This window comes from Danio rerio, chromosome 9 (genome assembly GCF_049306965.1).
Source record: "Danio rerio strain Tuebingen ecotype United States chromosome 9, GRCz12tu, whole genome shotgun sequence".
Classification (NCBI taxonomy): Eukaryota; Metazoa; Chordata; class Actinopteri; order Cypriniformes; family Danionidae; genus Danio; species Danio rerio.
In genome coordinates this window covers 24,683,867-24,705,064 of record NC_133184.1, presented here as the reverse complement: position 1 = coordinate 24,705,064, position 21,198 = coordinate 24,683,867, and the positions used below count along the sequence as shown (strand labels likewise).

Sequence of the window (21,198 nt, the reverse complement as noted above, 5' to 3'; positions counted from 1 at the left end):
TTATTTGGGATTTAAGAGTTCTGTTGTTTAGCGTGAGCGTATTGTCTTAATAAGTGCTTGTTTTGTGTGACAGGAGTCGTGCTGGATCCGGATCTGCTCATGTGAGTTTTCCTCCATTATGGAGCCCTGGCCTCTCATGGCCTGGGGTCTGATGCTGACCGCCATTACCGGCTGGATCAAAGCCGTTCAATCACGCGACTTCACCGAAAAAGACATCATTTTCCTCCATCCTTCAAGTAAGTCTTTCTTTCTGCCAAAGTCTTGAAGATGATATGAATGTAATTCATGTTTGTTTGGTTTTGTTAAGGGAGGAACAAAAGTGTTGTATAAGTTTTCAGTTATGGCTACTGAAGATCCTTCAGAAGGACCATTCTGATGCTTGATGCTGATTAGTCAGTAATGTCGCTTTATTTATTATAGAGTACAAGTTGGGTTTTGGAAATAAATATTATTTTTAAAAGATAACTTATAAGTATTTCCCAGTGATGGGTTGCAGCTGGAAGGGCATCCACTGTGTAAAACATATGCTGGATAAGTTGGTGGTTAATTTCGTTGTGGCGACCCCAGATTAATAAAAGGACTGAGCCAAAAAGAAAATGAATGAATGAATTAATGAACTTAAGGCCAGACAGAATCTGCAGACATTTTTTGCTATTTCTGCATAGAATTTTGTAAAATATCTGCAGATTTATACAGAGCGATTTTGCAAGTATCGTAACTAAAAACATAATATATGAAATAAAAAATAATACCATTTCACCCATAGACTGTAAAAGTTGTGGACATAATATCTGTGATGTCACCCATAGGTTTCTGAAGAATGCAAAAGAAGCGTGACATCTTTTAGTGACCTGAAAACACCTTTTTTCTGCTGTAAAGTTGGCCATTTTAACAGTGGGCTTAATAGAAATGTGCTCAATTATGCAGCCAGGACTAGTAGAATTTCGTTAAATTGCAGTTTCAGTTACTTCCTTATTTGATTCATGAGGGAGAGCGGGAGGTTGCTGCTTGGTTTTACATTTGTTTAATGTTTACAATGCAAATTCAATTCGAAACACTGAGTAAACAAAGCAAGTCTCTCTTTTATAATATATCTATTAAAAGACAAAAATTACTTTACAAACTGTATTGTAAATAAATCATATGAATATTGTCATATTAGTCAATAATTTTACTGAAATTAATTTAAAAACTGAATAAATATACATTTAAAAACATTTACACAAGTAAATACATAGACTCATTGATGGGCTAAAAATCTGCGCAAATCCTAGATTTTTGCACACCAAGATTTTCATGTGGGCCTACTTATAAGACTTTAAAAACAGACCAGTAAGTGAACTCTCAGTTTGTTAATCGATTACTTTTGTTGATCCCAACCTATTTTGTTATGTTTAATTGTGTAAAACAACATTCCAAGAATGTATAATACAGCTATGGTTAAAATGAAAAGACCACTTGAAAATTTTCTCCGGATTTACATGTTGAAGTTAAAGTAGTTTGGTGGTGCAGGGAGTAGCACTATTTCCTCACAGCAAGAAGGTTGCTGGTTCGAACCTCAGCTTGGTCAGTTGGCATTCCTGTGTGGAGTTTGCATGTTCTCCCCGTGTTGGTGTGGGTTTCCTCCAGGTGCTCTGGTTTCCCCCGCAAGTCCAAAGACATGCACTATAGGTGAATTGGTTGAGCTAACTGTCCATAGTGTATGTATGTGAATGAGAGTGTATTGGTGTTTTCCAGTTATGTGTTGCAGCTTGAAGGGCATCCGCTGCATAAAACATATGCTAGATAAGTTGGCAATTCATTTTGCTGTCATCAAATTACAGATTTATAAAGAGACTAAGCCAAATAGAAAATGAATGAATGAATGAATGAGTTAGTAGTTATATAAATTAATTTATGTCAAATTTAAAAAAAAAAAAGAAATCACTCTTCTTAAAGGCTTTGTAAAGCTGCTGGATCTTCAGGGTATTCGGTGCAGATTTATTTCTGTAATAATGTGGTGTTCTAGATTGGATATGGATATGGTGTTGTTCAGGGGTTGTGTAGCAGTGATTGTATGAGGTAGTATGAAGACCTTTATTCAACACTCGTGGACTGCACATTGAGGCCACTGATGTGAAATCAATTGTTCAGAGTGTATGGCAGTGGAATGTGAATACAACTTTTACACAAAAACATTCAGAGCTCAGCATATGCAAGTAAACCCCCTCTTTTAAAATCATATTTTTAATAGGAAGCTATACAATATTATATATGTGCATATACATTGCATTAGTCAGTACTGAAGCCAAATATGGAGCTTATCTAGCAAAATAACTTACAATAACGGTCCAAAAACTAGTACAGGCAAATTTATATGTTATAGAAAAATATTAAATTAAAAGAAGAGGAAAAATAAAGTCACAAAAAGTTGAGAAATTTAGTTGAAACTTTGTAGGTTGTAATTTTTTGGGCTTGAGTTTAATTGTATTATCTTTCAATGTCTAAATATGTTCGGTGACAAAAATATTATTTTAATAATTATATCTGTTTAATAAATCTATTTTGTTTAAAGGCACCAAAATACATTGCCTATATCACTGAGAAATGGATAAAAATATTCATTTTCACAGTGGGCTGTACTCCATAATGCTGAGTATTGTAAATTTTATACAAAATATTTTAGGAAGTTTTAAGTGAAAGAAATGAGACTGTCTATTTTCACACCCTCACTTATGGCAAGCTAAGAGGGAATAGACTATTAAATAATTTAATTTAATCATGATTTAATATTTATTTTTACTTTAGTAGAACACACTGTGGTGTTTGTGGTGCTGATTCAAAAATTCCAAGTCAGTGACTACTGTCACTTGAAGAGCCAAGATCATGCAGGCTATCACTCTTTTATATGTATATATATTCAAGTTTAAAGAATTTGTTCTCCACCAGAAATGTAATTTGTTATTAATTTCTCAGTCATGTTGTGCTAATCCTCTGAGACATTTATTCATCTTCACAACACAAATTAAGATATTTTAGATGAAATCTGAAAGCTTTTTTTGTGAAATGTTCAGAGTCCAAAAACTCTGGACCAAAATCATTGTCGAAACAGGACTTCTGTGTTCAACTGTAATTGTACAAAGCTCCAAGAATTCTTTTGTGTGGAAAAAAACAACAACTTGTAAATATGTTTTTGTTCACCTTTGTCTTCTCTCCCACTTCAGATAAGCAAGGAAACATTCAAGTATTGAATCGCTTGTAATTAATGACATAAACATCATTTTAACAGTTTTTGGGGAGCGTTTTGAGAATGTTTTGGTTCCTTTCAGGACTTTGACAGTCTCATGGCTGCTGCTGTCTATATGGAGGATGGAGAATCTCTCAGATTTCATCTAGAATATTTTAATTTGTGTTTAGAAGATGAACAACGGTCTTGGGGCATTATTGTAACAACATGAGCTAATGTTCAAGTAAATTTTGGTCATAATTAAAAAGACTAGAGGCTGGTTGCAGATCTGTTGTGAGAATTAATCTGTAAAATCCCAAACTCTTTCATCGCAGTGAGTAGGACCTCCCAAAATCCCTTTAGCTGTGTGTCGCTCTCCTCTGTACAGCTGGAGACATCCGTATCTGCTCAGTGGCCCAGTGGGGATTGAGTATGTGTGTGTGTGAGGTTAAAACAAACCTGCTCTTGTGAGATCTTAAAGTAGTTTGTGTACCGGCACCATTTCCCTGACCTGCTGATATCCAGCTGTTGCGTATTGATGCAGAGGATTTATTATCATTATGGAGTTCATTTTGGTTCCTGCTCTCCAGATGGCAAGTGTGGATTTAAAACCCCAGGAGATCATTTAGAAAACAAAACACACTCCACCTACTTAAGTGTGGTTAGTGCTACTTTACAACGAGTGTGTTTGCATGTACAACAAAACACGGTGACAATCAAAAAGTGGCTAGTTTTAAAAAGCTGCATGTTAACATTGGGTTTGTTAAATATTTAGTTTTCTCCTTCTTTGACTTTAAAGAATTAAACAGACAAGGCATGACTATAAAATAATGTTATGATAGTATTGACATCCAAAGGTCAAAAAATATGCCACTACAGAAAAATGTTTCTCTCACCTCTTTAAGCATGTAAGTTGTGTCTGTATTAATTATTTTGTTTTCATAAGAGTCACAGGAATTTGGGAGATTTAGCAGTAGAGACTGTAGACTACAAATGAACTTTAAAGCTCTATTGTATATACAGAGCTATTTCGAGAGCTCAGGAGTAATAACACATCGAGACTGTCTGGATGGATGGATGAATGAATGGCTTGTTTAAAATGGTCACTTGATCGGATTCTTGAAAAATTTGCTGCATGAGGTCAACAAAAGGTTTTTCTCTTAATAATGTAAACACAGAATTCTGTTTCATGTGCTTTCTTTAATCTTATCGAGGATCTGCAGAAAAAGCAAACTGTTTTCCAAGGACTTTAATGTGTAAGAATTAACTATACTGGTTGAAGAACACTAGATTTGATGGTCTCAGTGTTTTTGGCAGGTGTTTGTATTAATTAGATCATTTGTAAACCCATTCTCTGAGTGTCATTTATTTAAAAATGTAAGAATCTCTGCCATTTCATCTCATTTGTAAACACTGTATAAATAATAAAAAAAAAACATTAGGTAACTTGCTTCATATTTTTAATTGTTGCATTTGTTTTTGCAATAATGCTGTATCAGTATTCTCTTGATTCTCTTGAACCAATATTTTTTACTTGCGTTTTTCAAATGAGTGTGTTTTTGGGGATTAAATCATCAGAGCTTGTCAAAGCAAAATAAACGGTTGCATGACACAAGCATACAAAAAAAATAAAAAATCTTCTAAACTATGTTTATAACAGGCTCAGAATAACTGTGATCAATGCATATGACAATAATTGAAGAAAAATATGACAAATAAAAATATAAAGGTAAAGTATGATGGCACTGATAAACTGTACACTTTCATTAAATCCTTTGGGGTCAGCACAAAACAAAATACAATTGAGCCAAATAATTTTATACTATTATAATATATTGTTTGTAATATTATTACACTTAAACTGTAATGCTTATTTTAAAAATATGACTGAAATGTAGGCTGATAAATGTCAATGTATTTTAAATGTAGAGCATAAGACACTTTAAAAACAATAAAATATTTGCTAACCAGGAGTATCTCTGGAGAACAAAGGGCACAAATTGTGAGTCAGCATCATTTCACTGAGCGAAAGCAGACAATTCGCACTTGAGCAGCGTATATTTGAGAGCCCATGGAGTTTTGCACATGAACAGAGGAAATCACCACGCGAGCAAAGAGATTTGTTGCTCATTTTACACTCTCAATGATATATTTACACATATTACCAAGTCTATAGGAAAAACAACATGGGCATAATAAAGGAAGATTGTGGGTGGTGGATTTCCCAAAGGAAACAAACAAACAAATAAAACATATGTAAAAGATCCCCCTCCAGTCGACAAGCATACGCGGACTCTTAGTTGAGAGTAATTAAATAGATTTATTGTAGCTAAAAGTAGAAATTCAAACGAGCATCTCTTCTGGGTGGCCAAAATAACAAACAAAAGAATCTGCTAAGTAAATAAAATAAATAACCTGTAAATCTTTAAAGAAAAATACAGGAAGCTTACCTTCCTGCCTTAAGATAAGCAAAGTCAAAAGTAGGGCTGGGCGATTAATCGAAGAGTAATCTAAATCGACATTCAGAGCCTATAATCGATTAAATATTTCAATTTCAATTTTCAAACATTTTCAATTACTTTCCCTACTGTGTGTGGAGTTCACGTGACTCCGCTCTGTTAAGTCTGATTTATACTTCTGTGTCAAAGCTTAGGTATGGTCCGACGCAGGCTTCGCGCCGTCGCATACCCGTGCACCTCTTAAAAATGTAACTACACATTCCACGTTTGCACTACATTGACGATGATTGGAAACTGCACCAGAGGTGCCTTGAGGTGGCATATTTTCTATTACAATAAAATTACTATTTACATTAAAATATTTGTTTACAAAAGATGCAAGAAATGCAGTTTAAAATATTATTTACAGGATAAACAAGAGTTATTTTACTATTTTATTTAAATTTTTTTAGTTATTTTTTTATTTTAGATGCTGCTTATTTTATACTTATAATATGAAAAACATTGAAAATAATTTATTTTGTTTCCAAAAGTGCAAGTTATTTATTTTCACTTTTTTATAAGAAAAAAAGTGACTGTTGGTTTTAGACAATGTGTGTTTTAATTTCAGTTGTTCAACATTGATGCTCAATAAATAATTATAGTTTGATAGATAGTGTGCGAGTCCTTCAATTATTTTAAAGTCAAGTAATGCACCCTTCATTCAGAAGTCTCTCACTTGCAATATGTGAGCATATTTACTGTACAAAACCTCTTAGTGAACTATGAAGACAAAAACATAAAATAAACAAATAAAATAATTGTTCATTAATCGTAATCGAGTTAAAACTTTCAATTAATCGAGATTTTTATTTTAGGCCAAATTGCCAAGCCCTAGTGAAAAGTAATTAAAATAAATAGGCAGGCCACCCCATACAAGCTCAAACTCTCTAAATGTTGCAAGCATATGTGGACATTTGGTCAAAAATTAAGTTTGATCGTCGGATGGAGGGGTAGGGAAATCCTGGAGTCGGATGGAGGGGTAGGGAAATCCTGGAGCGCTCCAATCCCAGCAACCATCACACCAAAAATTAGCTCCTCGAACTCCGGAAGTTTCCTTTTCATAGCTCTCCACGAATCAGAACCAATCAGAACCTTGACCACATTAACACGGGAGCCTATAGGATAAGAAAAAAAAGAAGGCGGGACAAAGAAAAAAGACACATGCAATGCTCAACTCTAGTCGTAACAACCCAGTACTCACACCCTGTTGTACCACATAGTAATTACCAGTTTTGCGGTCATTAAATAATGATCTCATTGTGTTTACATTAATTATTCTTTGTTTTTTTTTTCAGCAACTCCATATCCAGGAGGATTTAAATGTTTTACCTGTGAAGACGCACCTGACAACTATGAATGCAACCGCTGGGCTCCAGATCTCTACTGTCCACGAGGTACTAACATCAACATTCACTCTTTATTATTATTATTACAGAGTTATTACAGAGTTTGGCGTCACGGTGGTGCAGTGGGTAGCAAAACCACCTCACAGCAAGAAAGTCGCTGGTTCGAGCCTTGGCTGGGTCAGTTGACATTTCTTTGTGGAGTTTGCAAGTTCTCCCCGTGTTCACGTGGGTTTCCTCCGGGTGCTCCGGTTTCCCCTACAAGTCCAAAGACATAGTAATATGTGTGTTTGAATGAATGTGTTTCCCAGTACTGGGTTGCAGCTGGAAGGGCATCCGCTGCGTAAAACATATGCCGGAGAGGTTTGCAGTTCATTCTGCTGTGGTGACCCCAGATTAATAAAGGGATTAAGCCGAAAAGAAAATGAATGAATGAATTAATTAATTAATTAATTAATGAATATTACAGAATTCTTTTATTAATTTTTATTATTATTTATTTAATTTTTTCTCTCTATCACGGTGTGTTCCTTTTTAAACAAGTAGTGTTTTTTGACATTTAGTGACAAACAAAATTATGAGTAAGGCACAATATGCATTAAGTGCATTTCATGAATAAGATGCAGGATCAGCATTTTCCAGATCTCGCTCTACATGAGTTGCTTCACACATGTATTTGGTGCATGTTTTTGGCATGACTAGGCTCCCATATAAGGAGGCTGATGCTGTGTTGGTTCTGATTTACAGCTGTGTGTTAATGACTGTAACCTTACAGACACTCATTCCTGCAGTAAAACACATGCTGCTGCACATCATCTGCACTTTTGCAGGGAATGTGCACATCTCCTGGAATGCTCAAATATGGTTACATTCTGTGTTTTCACACAGATCTGACGCATTGTGCAACATTTTGATATTGTAGCACTATTCAGAAATGTTTAATGTTCTGCAATGACTGATTAAAAACTCAAATCTGCTATAGATTTAAACTAAAAAGAATTCAACTTTTCTCGTTTACGCACACTTCAGTGGATATTCAGCAAAATGTTGGGGAAAATCAGCCATTGACATTCTCAGTAGGAACAAAAACTTCCATAAAAATCAATAGTTGTTTTATCCCCCCAACATTCTTTAGTTCAGTGTTTCTCAACCACTATCCTGGAGGATTGTCTTCTTAAACAAACACATCTGATTCAGGCACAGTATGTCAACAAGACGTCAGATTGATGTTGTACCCCAACGTTGGGGGTCGTTACATTTTGTTTGGAAATTAAAATCAGGTGGACGTCAGAACCCAACATCAAGCCGACGTCAATGTCCAACATCCAACCTAAAATTAACCAAATATCAATGTCTAATGATGTTACAACTTGAAGTTGTGTGGATGTAACCACTATGACGTTTTTCAGGCGTTGGATTTTGATTGCCATACCTGACAAATAAATGTCAGTATTTGATGTCAATATGACTTTGGTTAAGGATGTTAGCTGGACGTTGGATTTTGGTCACTTTCCAACATGAGCTAAAATCAACCAAATATCAGCGTCTCTTGACGTTATCAAAATAACATCCTTAGACGCTGGCTAGACATTGAATTTTGGTCACCTGACGTAACAACCTAAATCTTAGCTAATATTAACATCTTATGATGTTTTGTGTCTGCTGGGTGAAAGACCTGCAATGGGTGTTATGGACAAAGAAGACATCCAAAACATGCAGTGTTGGTGGTCCTCCAGGAACATGGTTGAGAAACACTGCTTAAGTTTATATTACTTTACAGAAGAAAGGAACTCAAACAGGTTTGGAATGAGTGGAGGATGAGTAAACGACAGAAGTTTAATTTTTGGGTGGACTGTTCTTTTTAAATATTATTTTGCAGTTTGAGCTTTAAGCATTGCCCCTGCCGTAAAGAGTGATTCACTGAATCATTCATTCAAATAGTTTGTTCAAAATGGCTAAATCATGTGGAAACTAAGCAAGTGTCTTTCCTAATGGTTTGATCAGTGGAATTTTGACTGTTCAATAAAAGATTTATTCAGGAACAAAATATTTTTGATGATTCAAAAACTGTATTTAGGCAGCTTCAAAGTAAACCACATAATCCCACTATAAAATCCAAATTTGTAATTAAAAATGTTTCGTTGGCATTGTAACTCATTATTAATTTCTAGTTCATTGTACTGTTGTATAAAGTCAATATTACATTTACTGATATTCAGAAAAACAGCACTCTTGCTTTTGTGGTATTACTTATTTAGGGATATTTCAGCCTAAAATGAAAATGTCCTTAATATATTTACTCACACCTAGAATCCTTATATGGATTTCTTTTTTTTTGGTTGAACACAAAACAAGATATTCTGAAGATTGTTGGGAAAAAGCAGCCATTGAAATCTATAGTAGAACCAAAAAAATCAATGAGGAACATTCTTCAGAACATCTTCCTTTGGGTTCAACAGATAAAAGAACTCAGTAACACTTTATTTTGATGGTCCATTTGAGTATTAGTAGACTGTCTGCTTAATATCTGTTGGTAAGGCTCCTTCAACAGACATTTAACTGACTATAAGTACAAGCTTACACTAACCACAACCCCAATCTATAATCTAGAGTTGGTATGTGGATGCAATGCAACTTAATTCAACAAAAAAGACCATAAAATAGAAATAAAGTGTGACCAGAAGCTCAAACTGGTTTGAAACAAGTGAAAGGTGAGTAAATGATCACCAGGTTTTAAATGTTTGGGTGATTATTCCTTTAACCAATCAATATTAATAAAACAAAAGTCTTACAGGGATATTTTTTTGCTTTAAGATCATGAATTATAGGTCTATTCTGAAAGTATTATAATAGTCTTTATCAATCTATCACTTTATCACTATGTGTTTTTATATATTTATATTTATCTTCTAGAAAGCAGATATTGCTATACGCATCATAAGATGAGCTGGGATGGAAACACGGTGTCAGTGACGAAGCGTTGTGTGCCGCTGGAGGACTGTCTCCAAACAGGCTGCTCTGACATTGACCATGAAGGAAACAGGGTGAGCACAATTCAATAATACCCCGTTACAAACATAAAGCAACTTATGTTTCACTCTGCCTACAGAAATCCTCTCGCATTTATCAAAGCCTGCTTTAAGTGATCTTAAAGAAAACATTTTGAGTGCTCTGTAAACATTTGTGATCTGTCCTGCTGCTTAAAGGATCTGGCTCAGTCAGCGACACTAAACTCTGCTCTTTAGTTAATCCACGCATCCTCTCAAAATCATTTGACTGAAGATGAGATAAAGTTGTGAGTTATGCTGTGCTCTCTCAGTAATCCTTCTCTGAGTAAATCCTTGCTGAAAGGTGCGCCTGGTCACCGCCTCGACTCTCTGTGTTTTACCTTTGACCTCCAGCACAGGACAGGGAGTTATGCAGAGGGCAGGGCAGATGTGAGGAGGCCAGATCCTCAGATAAACCTGCTGTAAAGATGACAAAGCTACACTAAAAGGAGAAATTTAGAAGCTGAAGGTTCGTTCTGAGGTTAAACACATAAGTTTGTAATCTTCATTTTGGTAACTAGCAAAAGCTGATGTGTTTTATTACTGACATTTTGGTCTAATGCTAAAAAGGCTATTAGACTTTTTAAAATACAGCCAATCTTGTTTAATTAAGACGGTTGTTTGTTTTGTCATTGCAGTCACAAGTGGATGACTCTAAATACAGGTGGAACTAGTTTAAAAATGCATCGTATAAAATACCAGGTGTGAAGAACGCCCAAAAGCAGTTTAATTATCATAATATTTGCCTACTTTGTTGTGATTGGTCTTCTGCCTTGCATATATTTCAATATTGAAGTATGATTTGATTATCTTTGCATATATTTAATGCATTCTTTGCTTTATATTTAGCACTGTTCTGCTAGGGGGGACAGCTAGAGTGTTTAAAACGTAGGTGTAAATGGGTTTGTTGTTTTTATTGTTTTCTTTACATTCACTAGATAATCACATTTCTTTGCTATTTCACTTTTTTGACTTACACTTAGAGTCAGAATTATTAGCCCCCCTTAGATTTTTTTTTCTTTTTTTAAATATTTCCAAAATGAGGTTTAACAGAGCAAGGAAATTTTCACAGAATGTCTAATAATATTTTTTTTGTCTGGAGAAAGCTTTATTTGTGTTATTTTATCTAGACTAAAAGCAGTTTTTTAAAAACCATTTTAAGATCAAAATTATTAGCCTCTTTAAGCTGTTTTTTTTTTCGATAGTCTACAGAACAAACCATCATTAAACAATAACTTGCCTAATCACCCCAACCTGCTTAGTTAACCTTATTACCCTAGTTAAGCCTTTAAATGTCACTTAAAACTGTATAGAAGTGTCTTGATAAATATCTAGTCAAATATTATTTACTGTCATCATGGCAAAGATAAAATAAATCAGTTATTAGAAACGAGTTATTAAAACTATTATGTGCAGAAATGTGTTGGAAAAAATCTTCTCTCTGTTAAACAGAAATCGGGGAAACAATAAACAGGGGCTAATATTTCTGACTTCAACTGTACATGAGGAGTGTGGTTTTTAAATGATGTTAAAATGTTTAGATGAGTTTTGATGTACAAAAAGAGAAAATGCTTCATTTGGAACCACACAATACGTTTGGAAGAAAGAAATATCTTGGCCACAAAATAAGAATCTGAGTTAGGAATTTGTTCCTACAGTTTATTAACTATGACTCTAAACTACAAAATCAGTCTTAAATTGCACAGGTACATTTTTATAATAGCTAAATATCATTGCATGAGTCTAAATTATAGATTTTTTTATTCATCAGAATATTAAGTAAAGTATATGTTCTATCAAGACATTTTGTACATTTTCTGCTTTAAAAACACTCACCGGCCACTTTGTTAGGTACACCTTACTAGTACCGGGTTGGACCCACTTTTGCCTTCAGAACTGCATTAATCCTTGGTGGCACAGATTTAGCAAGGTACTGGAAATATTCCCCAGAGATTTTGGTCCATATTGACATGATAGCATCATGTGGTTGCTGCAGATTTGTCGGCTGCACATCCATGATGTGAATCTCCCATCACACCACATCTCAAAGGTGTTCTATTGGATTGAGATCTGCTGACTGTGAAGACCATTTGAGTACAGTGAACTCATTGTCATGTTCAAAAAACCAGTCTGAGATTATTCCTGCTTTTTGACATTGCGTTATCCTGCTGGAAGTAGCCATCAGAAGATGGGTACACTGTGGTCATAAAGGGATGGACATGGTCAGCAACAATTCTCAGGCTGTGGCTTTCACACGATGCTCAACTGGTACTAATGGGCCCACAGTGTGCTAAGAAAATATTAACATTAACACAAGGCAGGATCGATCCATGCTTTCATGTTGTTGACGCCAAATTCTGACCCTACTATTAGACCATCCCATCTGGCAACAACAACCATGCCATGTTCAAAGTCACTTAAATCACCTTTCTTGCCCATTCTGATGCTCAGTTTGAACTGCAGCAGATTGTCTTGACCATGTCTACATGCCTAAATGCATTGAGTGGCTGCCATGTGATTGGCTAATTAGAAATTTGTGTTACCAAGCAGTTGGAGAGTTGTACCTAATAAAGTGGCCAGTGAGTGTATATTAAAACTAAACTTTTGATTAGCAATGTGTATTGATAAGATCTTAATTTAATTAAAAGTGATTCTCTCAGTATTTTTAACCCATGGAATATTTCCTTGTTTTTTTTTTTTTTTTTTTCTCAATGTGTGCTTTTTTTGTGTTAAAGTGTGGAAACAAATTAAAAAGTCCTGGTTTTAAATAAATTATTTATGGCCACAGCATATTATTTATTTTTTCCCCACATCATGAGTTTTTATTAGTATTTCGCTCTCTGACTATTTTTTCATATACTTAAAAATTTAACCATTGAGCAGTGTTATTTTAGTTTTTTCAATGTGTTCTGGACTGTCTGCTCTAGTCGGACTTCGTTAGCTTATTTTCAGCTGATTCTCTATGTTAAATCAGCACCAAAGACACACTAGCTGCCTGTGAGATGTAGTCTGTCTGTCCAGTGTGATTTTTTTTTTTATTATATATATTTTTTAGGCTACATCACAATGGCTTTACTCAGCACTAGTTCCTTATGATCAATATAGTGTCCCTAACTTGGGCTGCACGATATTGGAAAAATCTGATATTGCGATATTTTATTTTTGATAATGCAGTTTCACAAGATATTTTGAAGAGCTCTATTTATCAGTTTTCTGGGGAGTCTACAGTATTCAGGTACAGAAATTAAGTAATCGAAATACAAAAAATATATGTGTATTTCATACTTTGTCTCCTTTCTAGTCCAAATTTTGTGTAAATCAAGTAAAAAATATTGTATTGTTTTCACCTTCAGAAGAAATTAGACAATCAGGGGCCTCATGTACGAAGACTTGCGTGGAAATCTTACTAAAACATTGCGTACGCACAAAGCTGTAAATGTGCGTACGCAGAAAAAATTTCAGGGGCCTCATGTACGAAGACTTGCGTGGAAATCTTACTAAAACATTGCGTACGCACAAAGCTGTAAATGTGCGTACGCAGAAAAAATTTCAGATGTATGAAACACTGCGTACGCCGAATCTCACGCATATTCTTTTGTACATCCGAATGAACGTGAAACTGAGCGCAACATGCACGAGCGCAAAACCCCTCCCTGCCTCCTCCCCCGTATGAATATGCTAATGACTATGCTAATGGAAAAACCCAACGAAAAAGCAACGGCAAAATCAAACAAAAAGAGAAACTTTGAACAGAATGTGAATTGGAGGTGCTGCTTTCGGAGGTAGAACGGAGAAAAGCGGTGTTATTTGCAAGTTTGTTCTCCGGAATTAACAACAAAAGAAAAAAATAGAGTGGGAGAGTTTAGCTGATACGGTTAACACAGTTGGGTCTGAACATCGCACTGAGTGCATTTACAAAAGAAATAGTGTGGTTTATATCTGTAAACTGTTGCAGTACCCTTAGCAGTCTCAGTGGCGCACCTCATAAGAAGCATATGATCATATACTGACACGTTCGAGCACAAACTCGGTTCGAATCCAGCGTCTGATGAATTCTTTCTTCTTTTTTTCCCGCTACATATCAGATTTTGCCCACTATTTATCACGAGAAAGACAAGTAGGAATCATTAATAAGTTTGTGCATCATATTTTATTTGCACATTTATTGAATGGAAATGTTTCTGATTCACGCATGCAAATTTATCTTCAGATAGTGTCTTTATAGCAATGTGCGTGCAGTAGATAGCTCAGATTACATTGGGAAAACAGGCGACCGCTGCAAATTGTGCTTTAATGTTTAGCTGGTCAACTGTATGGTATGGAAATCTTACATACCTACTATATGAACCCGTCTCATACAGCTGCCATTGCAAGGATCAGACACTTTGTAGAGAAGAATTTAACACAACTGCCTCTAGGAGTCGCCAATGGAAATAAAACAGACACGCACAAAAAATGTGCGTACGCCTGCCAGAAAGCTGCCGTGAAGGTGCGCACATTCCCACGTTCAGTTCATTGTTAGTAAATCCAAACGTGAGCGATTCTGAGCGTGAAACCTGGCGTACGCAAAGTTTTTGTGCGTACGCAGCGTTGATACATGAGGCCCCAGGAGTTTTTCCTTAAAACATGTTAAATTATCTGCCAGTGGGGTTATTAAAAGAATCTTATTTTCATTTTGAAATATAGATATTTAGGCTAGAAACAAGACAAAAATGTGCACAATTTTTTGGCATAAATTGTATAAATAAATAAGTACAAATAGTCTTTGTTACACCTTCAAACATCATACATTTTTGTGCCCAAACACTCTTGAAATACTCAATCAAACGCCTTAAAAACGCATGCAAATGAAAAACCTTCACTCTATTATGGTTAAACTTAGCAGTGACTCTACAAATCAAATTATGTTCTATGGCTCCTGGTCAACTACAATTCGGACTCAACAATGCAGATCTTGCGCTATGGCTATTGCAGATATTGATATATTGTGCAACCCTATCCCTAACCTTCAACATTACATTAGGAAGTGTCCATTAGTTACATTTCCTTGCACACAATCTTTTTGTCACTCAGTTTACTGTGTGGTTTTGTGTGTGCAGGTTTGTACAGCCTGTTGTGAGGGGAACATCTGTAACCTGCCTCTCCCACGAAACGAAACTGATGCCATCTTTTCCACCACATCACCCATTAACAGGAGCGCACAATCCACACAGACTCTCCCACTGCTGCTGCTTTCCGTCTCCATCACCAGCCTGATGCTCCACAGTATTAACTGAGAGAGGAAGAAACCTTTAGGAAACATGTGCCAGTCAGCTGTGGGCTTCACCTTCCTCAAAATGAAGTGTTAGTCGTTGGACTCTTATTATGAATTCTATACTAATGAAAAAAAAAATAGACATTTTCCCTCAAACTGAGTGGACTCTAAGAGAATAAGGGGATATTTATGTTAAAACTGACACAATCCTGCACATTTTTTGTTTGTTGTTGTTGTTGTCTTGAATTAATGTGACTTGTTTTATACATTTGTATAGATATATTTATTTTTTTATCATCCATTTTTGTAGGAAGCTGCGCGTGTTGTTGGGTATAATTTTAGGTGAATTTTCCACCCTCTCATTGTCATCACGGAAAAGGGCTTGACACCTCGGAAACAAGTTCAGCATGTTACTCATCCCGCAATAGAGAAAGAGCTTCCTCCTATAAAAAGACCGTTCTGTTTTAGGTTTTGCACTGTGTATTTGTGTCATAATGTATTCGTGAAGCACTTGTGTACAGTCGTAGTGACCCGCATTAAACGTCCATATATATATATATATAGCCTGCAGCGAAGGGCTTTGTTATTATTAAAAATATATGTATGTTCCTACACATTTGTCAGTGTATTGTTGTGTAATGTAATATTTCCTAATCTGGATTCCTGGCTGACTGTGCAATCAGCTAAAAAGTGTTGAGTCTGCAGTGACAGTGTTATTTCTTCCAGGCTGTATGATTATTTTAGGCAGTCTGCCCGGCTGTAAATGAAGCTGTTTCCTGTTTCTCCTGTCTTTTGTCGAGTTGTGAAAAGTATTGTAACGTTCACATTGGTTTGTTCACTTCAGTACAGTCTGAAGGGAATGGTGATCGCTAAAGGGCTCGAAACATTTACTCAGGTGACTGTGGACCAGTTAGTGCCAGTTTAGTTCCGTACAAATCTCCTTTAACCTGAGTAGAAGTTTAAAGGGATAGTTCACCCAGAATGTGCTGTTCATCAGGCCATCTAAGATGTACATTAGGTGGCTTTTTTCTTCGGTAGAAAATAAAAGATGATTTTTAAACTGAAGTTTTGATCTTTTGGTAAAATCTGCCAATAGCTATCATCTGTAGATTAATTATAATGACAATTGACAATACAATTTGTTGGTAATGTTCAATTTCATGCACAAACAGAACGCAGAACAATTGTTTCACTTCACACAACCTCACTGTCATCAGGAGCCACAAGTATTCATTTTGTTTTGGCTGGATGTGTCTTTTATTCTCAAAATTCTGGTCGCTATTGACCTCCATTTTATGAAAGAGCAAAGATCATGGTTTAACCCTCCTCTTCACTTATGGGTCAAAAATGTCCTCTCTTTTAATAGCAGATAAAAAACCTATACAGTTTATTCATCTTGAAATTTGGTGATTTTTCTTTCTAAAATTACGCAAATAAAAAAAACTAATAATTTTCTGTTTTGATATTTTCATAAAGGATAAACAGAGTTGTCCAAGTCAAATTTGACTCAACTGCTATAAAATCGTTTTAACACCACAAAAACTACTAGCACACACATGCACACTTTAAAACACCACATTCCCTCCCACAAACACACGCACACACACAATAAGAATCTGCTGCTTTAACTTTTATGAATACTCTCTTTGCTTAAAACTTTTTACACTTATGCAGGTACCTTTAGCTTTAGTTTATATGCTGTAGTTAAAAACAACCACTGATTAAACATTGACTACTACGGTGGCCGAGAGAGCGTAACGTGCTGCAATTTAACAAAACACATGCAATTACAAAAAACGGCAACAAATTAAGAAAAGATCTTCATCCATTTGACAACACACGTGCTGCAAATCCTCACAGCGCAAACACATTTTTAAAAAAACACATTTTCTCACAACACAACCAATCAACCAAAAACACGCTACCTTTTTTACAACACAACAGAAATGTTTTAAGGAGGACCCTAAAATGTGACACCTTCACTGAGCAATAGGCTGTATCCGAAACTGCCTAGTACTCAGTAGGTACTGCATTTGAATTGAAATGTACTACTCGGCCGTTGGAAATGTACGTTCTATACTGTATGAATGGGAGCAGTATGAATGGAATTCGGACTTATTACATCCGCCATTTGTCATGGTCACATGTCCTACCTGCATCAGTTGCGTCGCTTCACTTCCATTCATGAATTCTCTTGCGGGGTATCATGGGCTGGCGCAGCGCGCATGGGATGCGCACTTCAATATCTCGCCGGAAGTAGTAGGTCATCAGGGTACTTCTCGCATACTGATTTTCGAATTCTATGAATTCGGACATACTACTCGGCTCCCATACTGATTTTAGTGCACTGTATAAAATGGAAGTATGCAGTTTTGGACGCAGCCATATGGCACAGCTGTGTCCGTCACGTTTTTGGGTCCCCTTGAAACATTTTCATTGTGTTCCAATGTTTTTGTGTTGTGTGAAAATGCAGTGCACTTTTCAAAAATGTGTTTGCACTGTGAGGATTTGCAGTATGTGTATAATCTTTTCTTAATTTGCTGGTGTTTTTTGTAATTGCATGTGTTTTCTTAAATTGCAGCATGTTACACTCTCTCCGTCTCCATAGATTACATGCTAAACACTGCACACTGATGGGGGAAACCTAGACGCACAAAGAGTTTGTTATTTATTTTTAATGCAAAATAGATTTGAGGATTAAAATAAAATGTTGTCATTAGCATTAGCATTTTTGACCCCAATGTGTATTTACTGTATTTTTCGGCATTTGAGCACAGCCATTTGAATTTCATTCCGGTCTCATTCACTTCCATTCATGTTTAGATGTTAAAAACAGCTCATTGTGCTGCTTGATGTTACAAACTGGCAATTTCAGAATAATATTATTCTGCTTTGTCTGTATAGTCAAGCAAACACTTGTTTGTATAGCGAGTAGTTTGACTGTTTGCTGTGGTTTATTGTTCTTAATCATTTCTTCCATAGGCAACTGAATTGGAAGTTCTAAAACAATCGCGAAAACATCAATCCAGAATTCTGAGACAACAGTAGGGTTAAGCTAAAAATCTTCCTCTACTATACTACTGAAGAAAAATATGTCACCTGCAACTTGGACAGCCTGAGCTGAAAAGAGCAAATCCCTTTAATGTCTCTGAATGTGCTGATGTAAAGTCAGTTCTCCTCAGCTCAGATTGATAACATAATAAGTCTTTCATCTGTTTTTACTGTCATTTTACCCATGACAAAGAAATTCAGTTTGTAATAGGGTTGCATGAATTTTTTTATACTTACAAAACTGTGGATGCTGCATGCCATCGTGTGCCAAGGCTTATAATAAATGTAGATATTTTTTCTACACGTTCTTTTGTAATATCCCTGTATATTCTCATGTACATACTTTTGGAAATCTTTTTAAAATCACACCTTTGGAGTACACCTGTAACACTTCTGTGGTCTCTCATATGTGTCGTAATGTACTGAACTGAAAATCAGAGCGTGTTTTGTTTACTGATAATAAAAATGTTATACTAAAAAAAGAAGTGTTTTAATAAGTGATTTTTGCTAAGCTCAACACAACATGAAAATCAAATAAGCTTGTGAATGTTCTCGTCAAATGAGGCTGCTCAGATATTTCTGTTTTGTTTCATTTTCCACTCAACCCTGATATACACACTGTTGTTTTTTCCACTTAAAGAGGCAAAGATAAAACCTTCTAAATTTGGCCTATGTATTTCCCTTTTGACTTTCAAGCCTGTGGTCATTCATTTTGGATTCATAACCACTAACAGGGCTAAACAAATCAGGAGATTCAGGTGTACAATTGAATAAATAAATAAATAAATAAATCCTTAACCATACTTGTGTTTTGCTTTCCAGAAAAAGTAAATACAATTTAGCCCAGAAACAACGAAAAACTAGAGGACGTTGTTTTTGCTACAATCAAAAAATAATGGTTGCTGCTTGTTCAAACTACTTATTAAAAATTTGTTTTTAGGACTTAATTGTATAATGTTCAATCCACTTGTTCAATCTAATTTGTTCAATCCAAGTGAAGTTTCTTTATAAACTAATTTAGAGATAATCACATGCTTATGATTGACCACAGCCGGTCCCTCATTTGCTAACAAATCATTCACCAATCAGATGATTTCTAAGTCATGAATATCCAGTTTCTTACCTCAGTTATTTTCATCTTGAAGAATCCCTTCTTCCCCCCCTACTCTTCCCTCCTTTTCCTAGATAAGGTGGCATGGCAGCCCAGCGGTGTAGTATTGCTGAATGACTAAAGAAATGCATCAGCATTATGGTGTAAAACTAGTCCAATTACCATCTGCAGTCTTATACTAATGATGTAGTAGCTATAATAGCTAAATATGTGGGGGAGTGTTATTTTATATCATTTTGCTATTTGGGTCAGTTAAATGTTAATGTTAAGTTAAAACTAATTGAAAGAAAATTTGTATGCGCAGAATAGTCATAAGCCTGACCTCATACTTGTAATGTACACTATGTCATGCAATAACTGAGCTTACTTGACACCGATTATTAATAATATGGAGAGAAAAACAAACACTATATGTGTCTGCTTTTTAGTATATGCCTGAAATACAAATTAAAATCCTTACCGTACATAATGATTTTGGTTGTAGTCATACAAAATCATACAAGTCAGGGTGCTATAGCAGCCCCAGCACCCCTACTTCTAACACCCCATTTATATTTTATCAGTTTTGCAATATTGTGTAGCTTTGCTTCTGTAAGCTACTGTCATTTCCCAATACATCATAGTTTCAGAAAATTACCTGATCCTTTATCAACCAGTCATAAGTTGTTCTGTAAGCCAAAGACCTCACAGGACTGTTGCCTCACAGCTAGAATGTCTCTGGTTCTATTCTTTACCAGGCCAGTCGACGTTTCTGTGCAGAGTTTACATTCTCCACGTGCTCACGTGGGTTTCCCCAGGGTTCCACGTTTTCCTCCCACCGTCCAAAGACATGCGATATAAGTGAACTGACCAAACCAAATTGGCACTAATGGTGAGCCCTTAGTCAACAGTATAACTCTTGATAGCAATCCCTAATTTGTCATTAGCCATTAATAAGCAGGGGAGTTCTCGAAATCTACCTAAGCTCAAACTCCCCTCCTGCCCTACAAATGAGAGGGAGCCCTGAGCTTGAGGATCTTATGAGCTCAGGGTCTCTCCCGGAACAGCATGCCAAACACATTCATTCATTTTCTTTTTTCGGCTTAGTCCCTTTATTAATCCGAGGTCGCCACAGCGGAAAAAAACGCCAACTTATCCAGCACGTTTTATGCAGTGAATGCCCTTCCAGCCGCAACTCATCTCTGGGAAACATCCACACACACTCATTCACACTCATACACTAGGGACAATTTAGCCTACCCAATTCACCTGTACCACATGTCTTTGGACTGTGGGGGAAACCAGAGCACCTGGAGGAAACCCACATGAATGCAGGGAGAACATGCAAACTCCTCACAGAAATGCCAACTGACTGCGTCGCCATGCCAAACACAATCAATCATCAGTGAAGTGTAAACTCTTAAGAGCCAATTGATTTGTGTTGGGAGCACATGAAGGAATTGTGTGGAACCCAGCATTTTTTACAGTGTACACAAAAAAATAAGTCCAGATTGTTTTGAGACAATCCTCCAGCCTAACACACATGCATCTCTAAGTTATTTAATCTGAAAAACATCCGCTGCATTTAAAGATGTGTAAAAAGTTTTAAATACTTTTTAAAGGGCACCTAGGTTACCCCTTTTTTCAGATTTAATATAAGCCTTTTGTGTCTCTAGAATGTGTATATAAAGTTTCAGCTCAAAACAC

The 21,198-nt window shown here is 35.9% G+C and overlaps 1 protein-coding gene across 6 annotated transcripts in view; it reads left to right on the top strand.

Annotated features, from left to right (window-relative positions):
- lypd6 (LY6/PLAUR domain containing 6) overlaps positions 1-18,883 on the top strand; it is a 50,194-nt gene extending 31,311 nt beyond the window's left edge. The window contains exons 2-6 of one of the 6 annotated variants that reach the window (XR_012384930.1): positions 74-236; positions 7,002-7,100; positions 9,963-10,344; positions 10,451-10,565; positions 15,196-16,415. Coding sequence is in view for 2 of the 6 variants with exons in the window: in XM_021478643.3 (XP_021334318.1) it covers positions 119-236; positions 7,002-7,100; positions 9,963-10,093; positions 15,196-15,372 (525 nt within the window). In the remaining 4 variants the exon portion in view is untranslated. 6 annotated transcript variants of the gene reach the window in all.
- Positions 18,884-21,198: the final 2,315 nt, after the last annotated feature.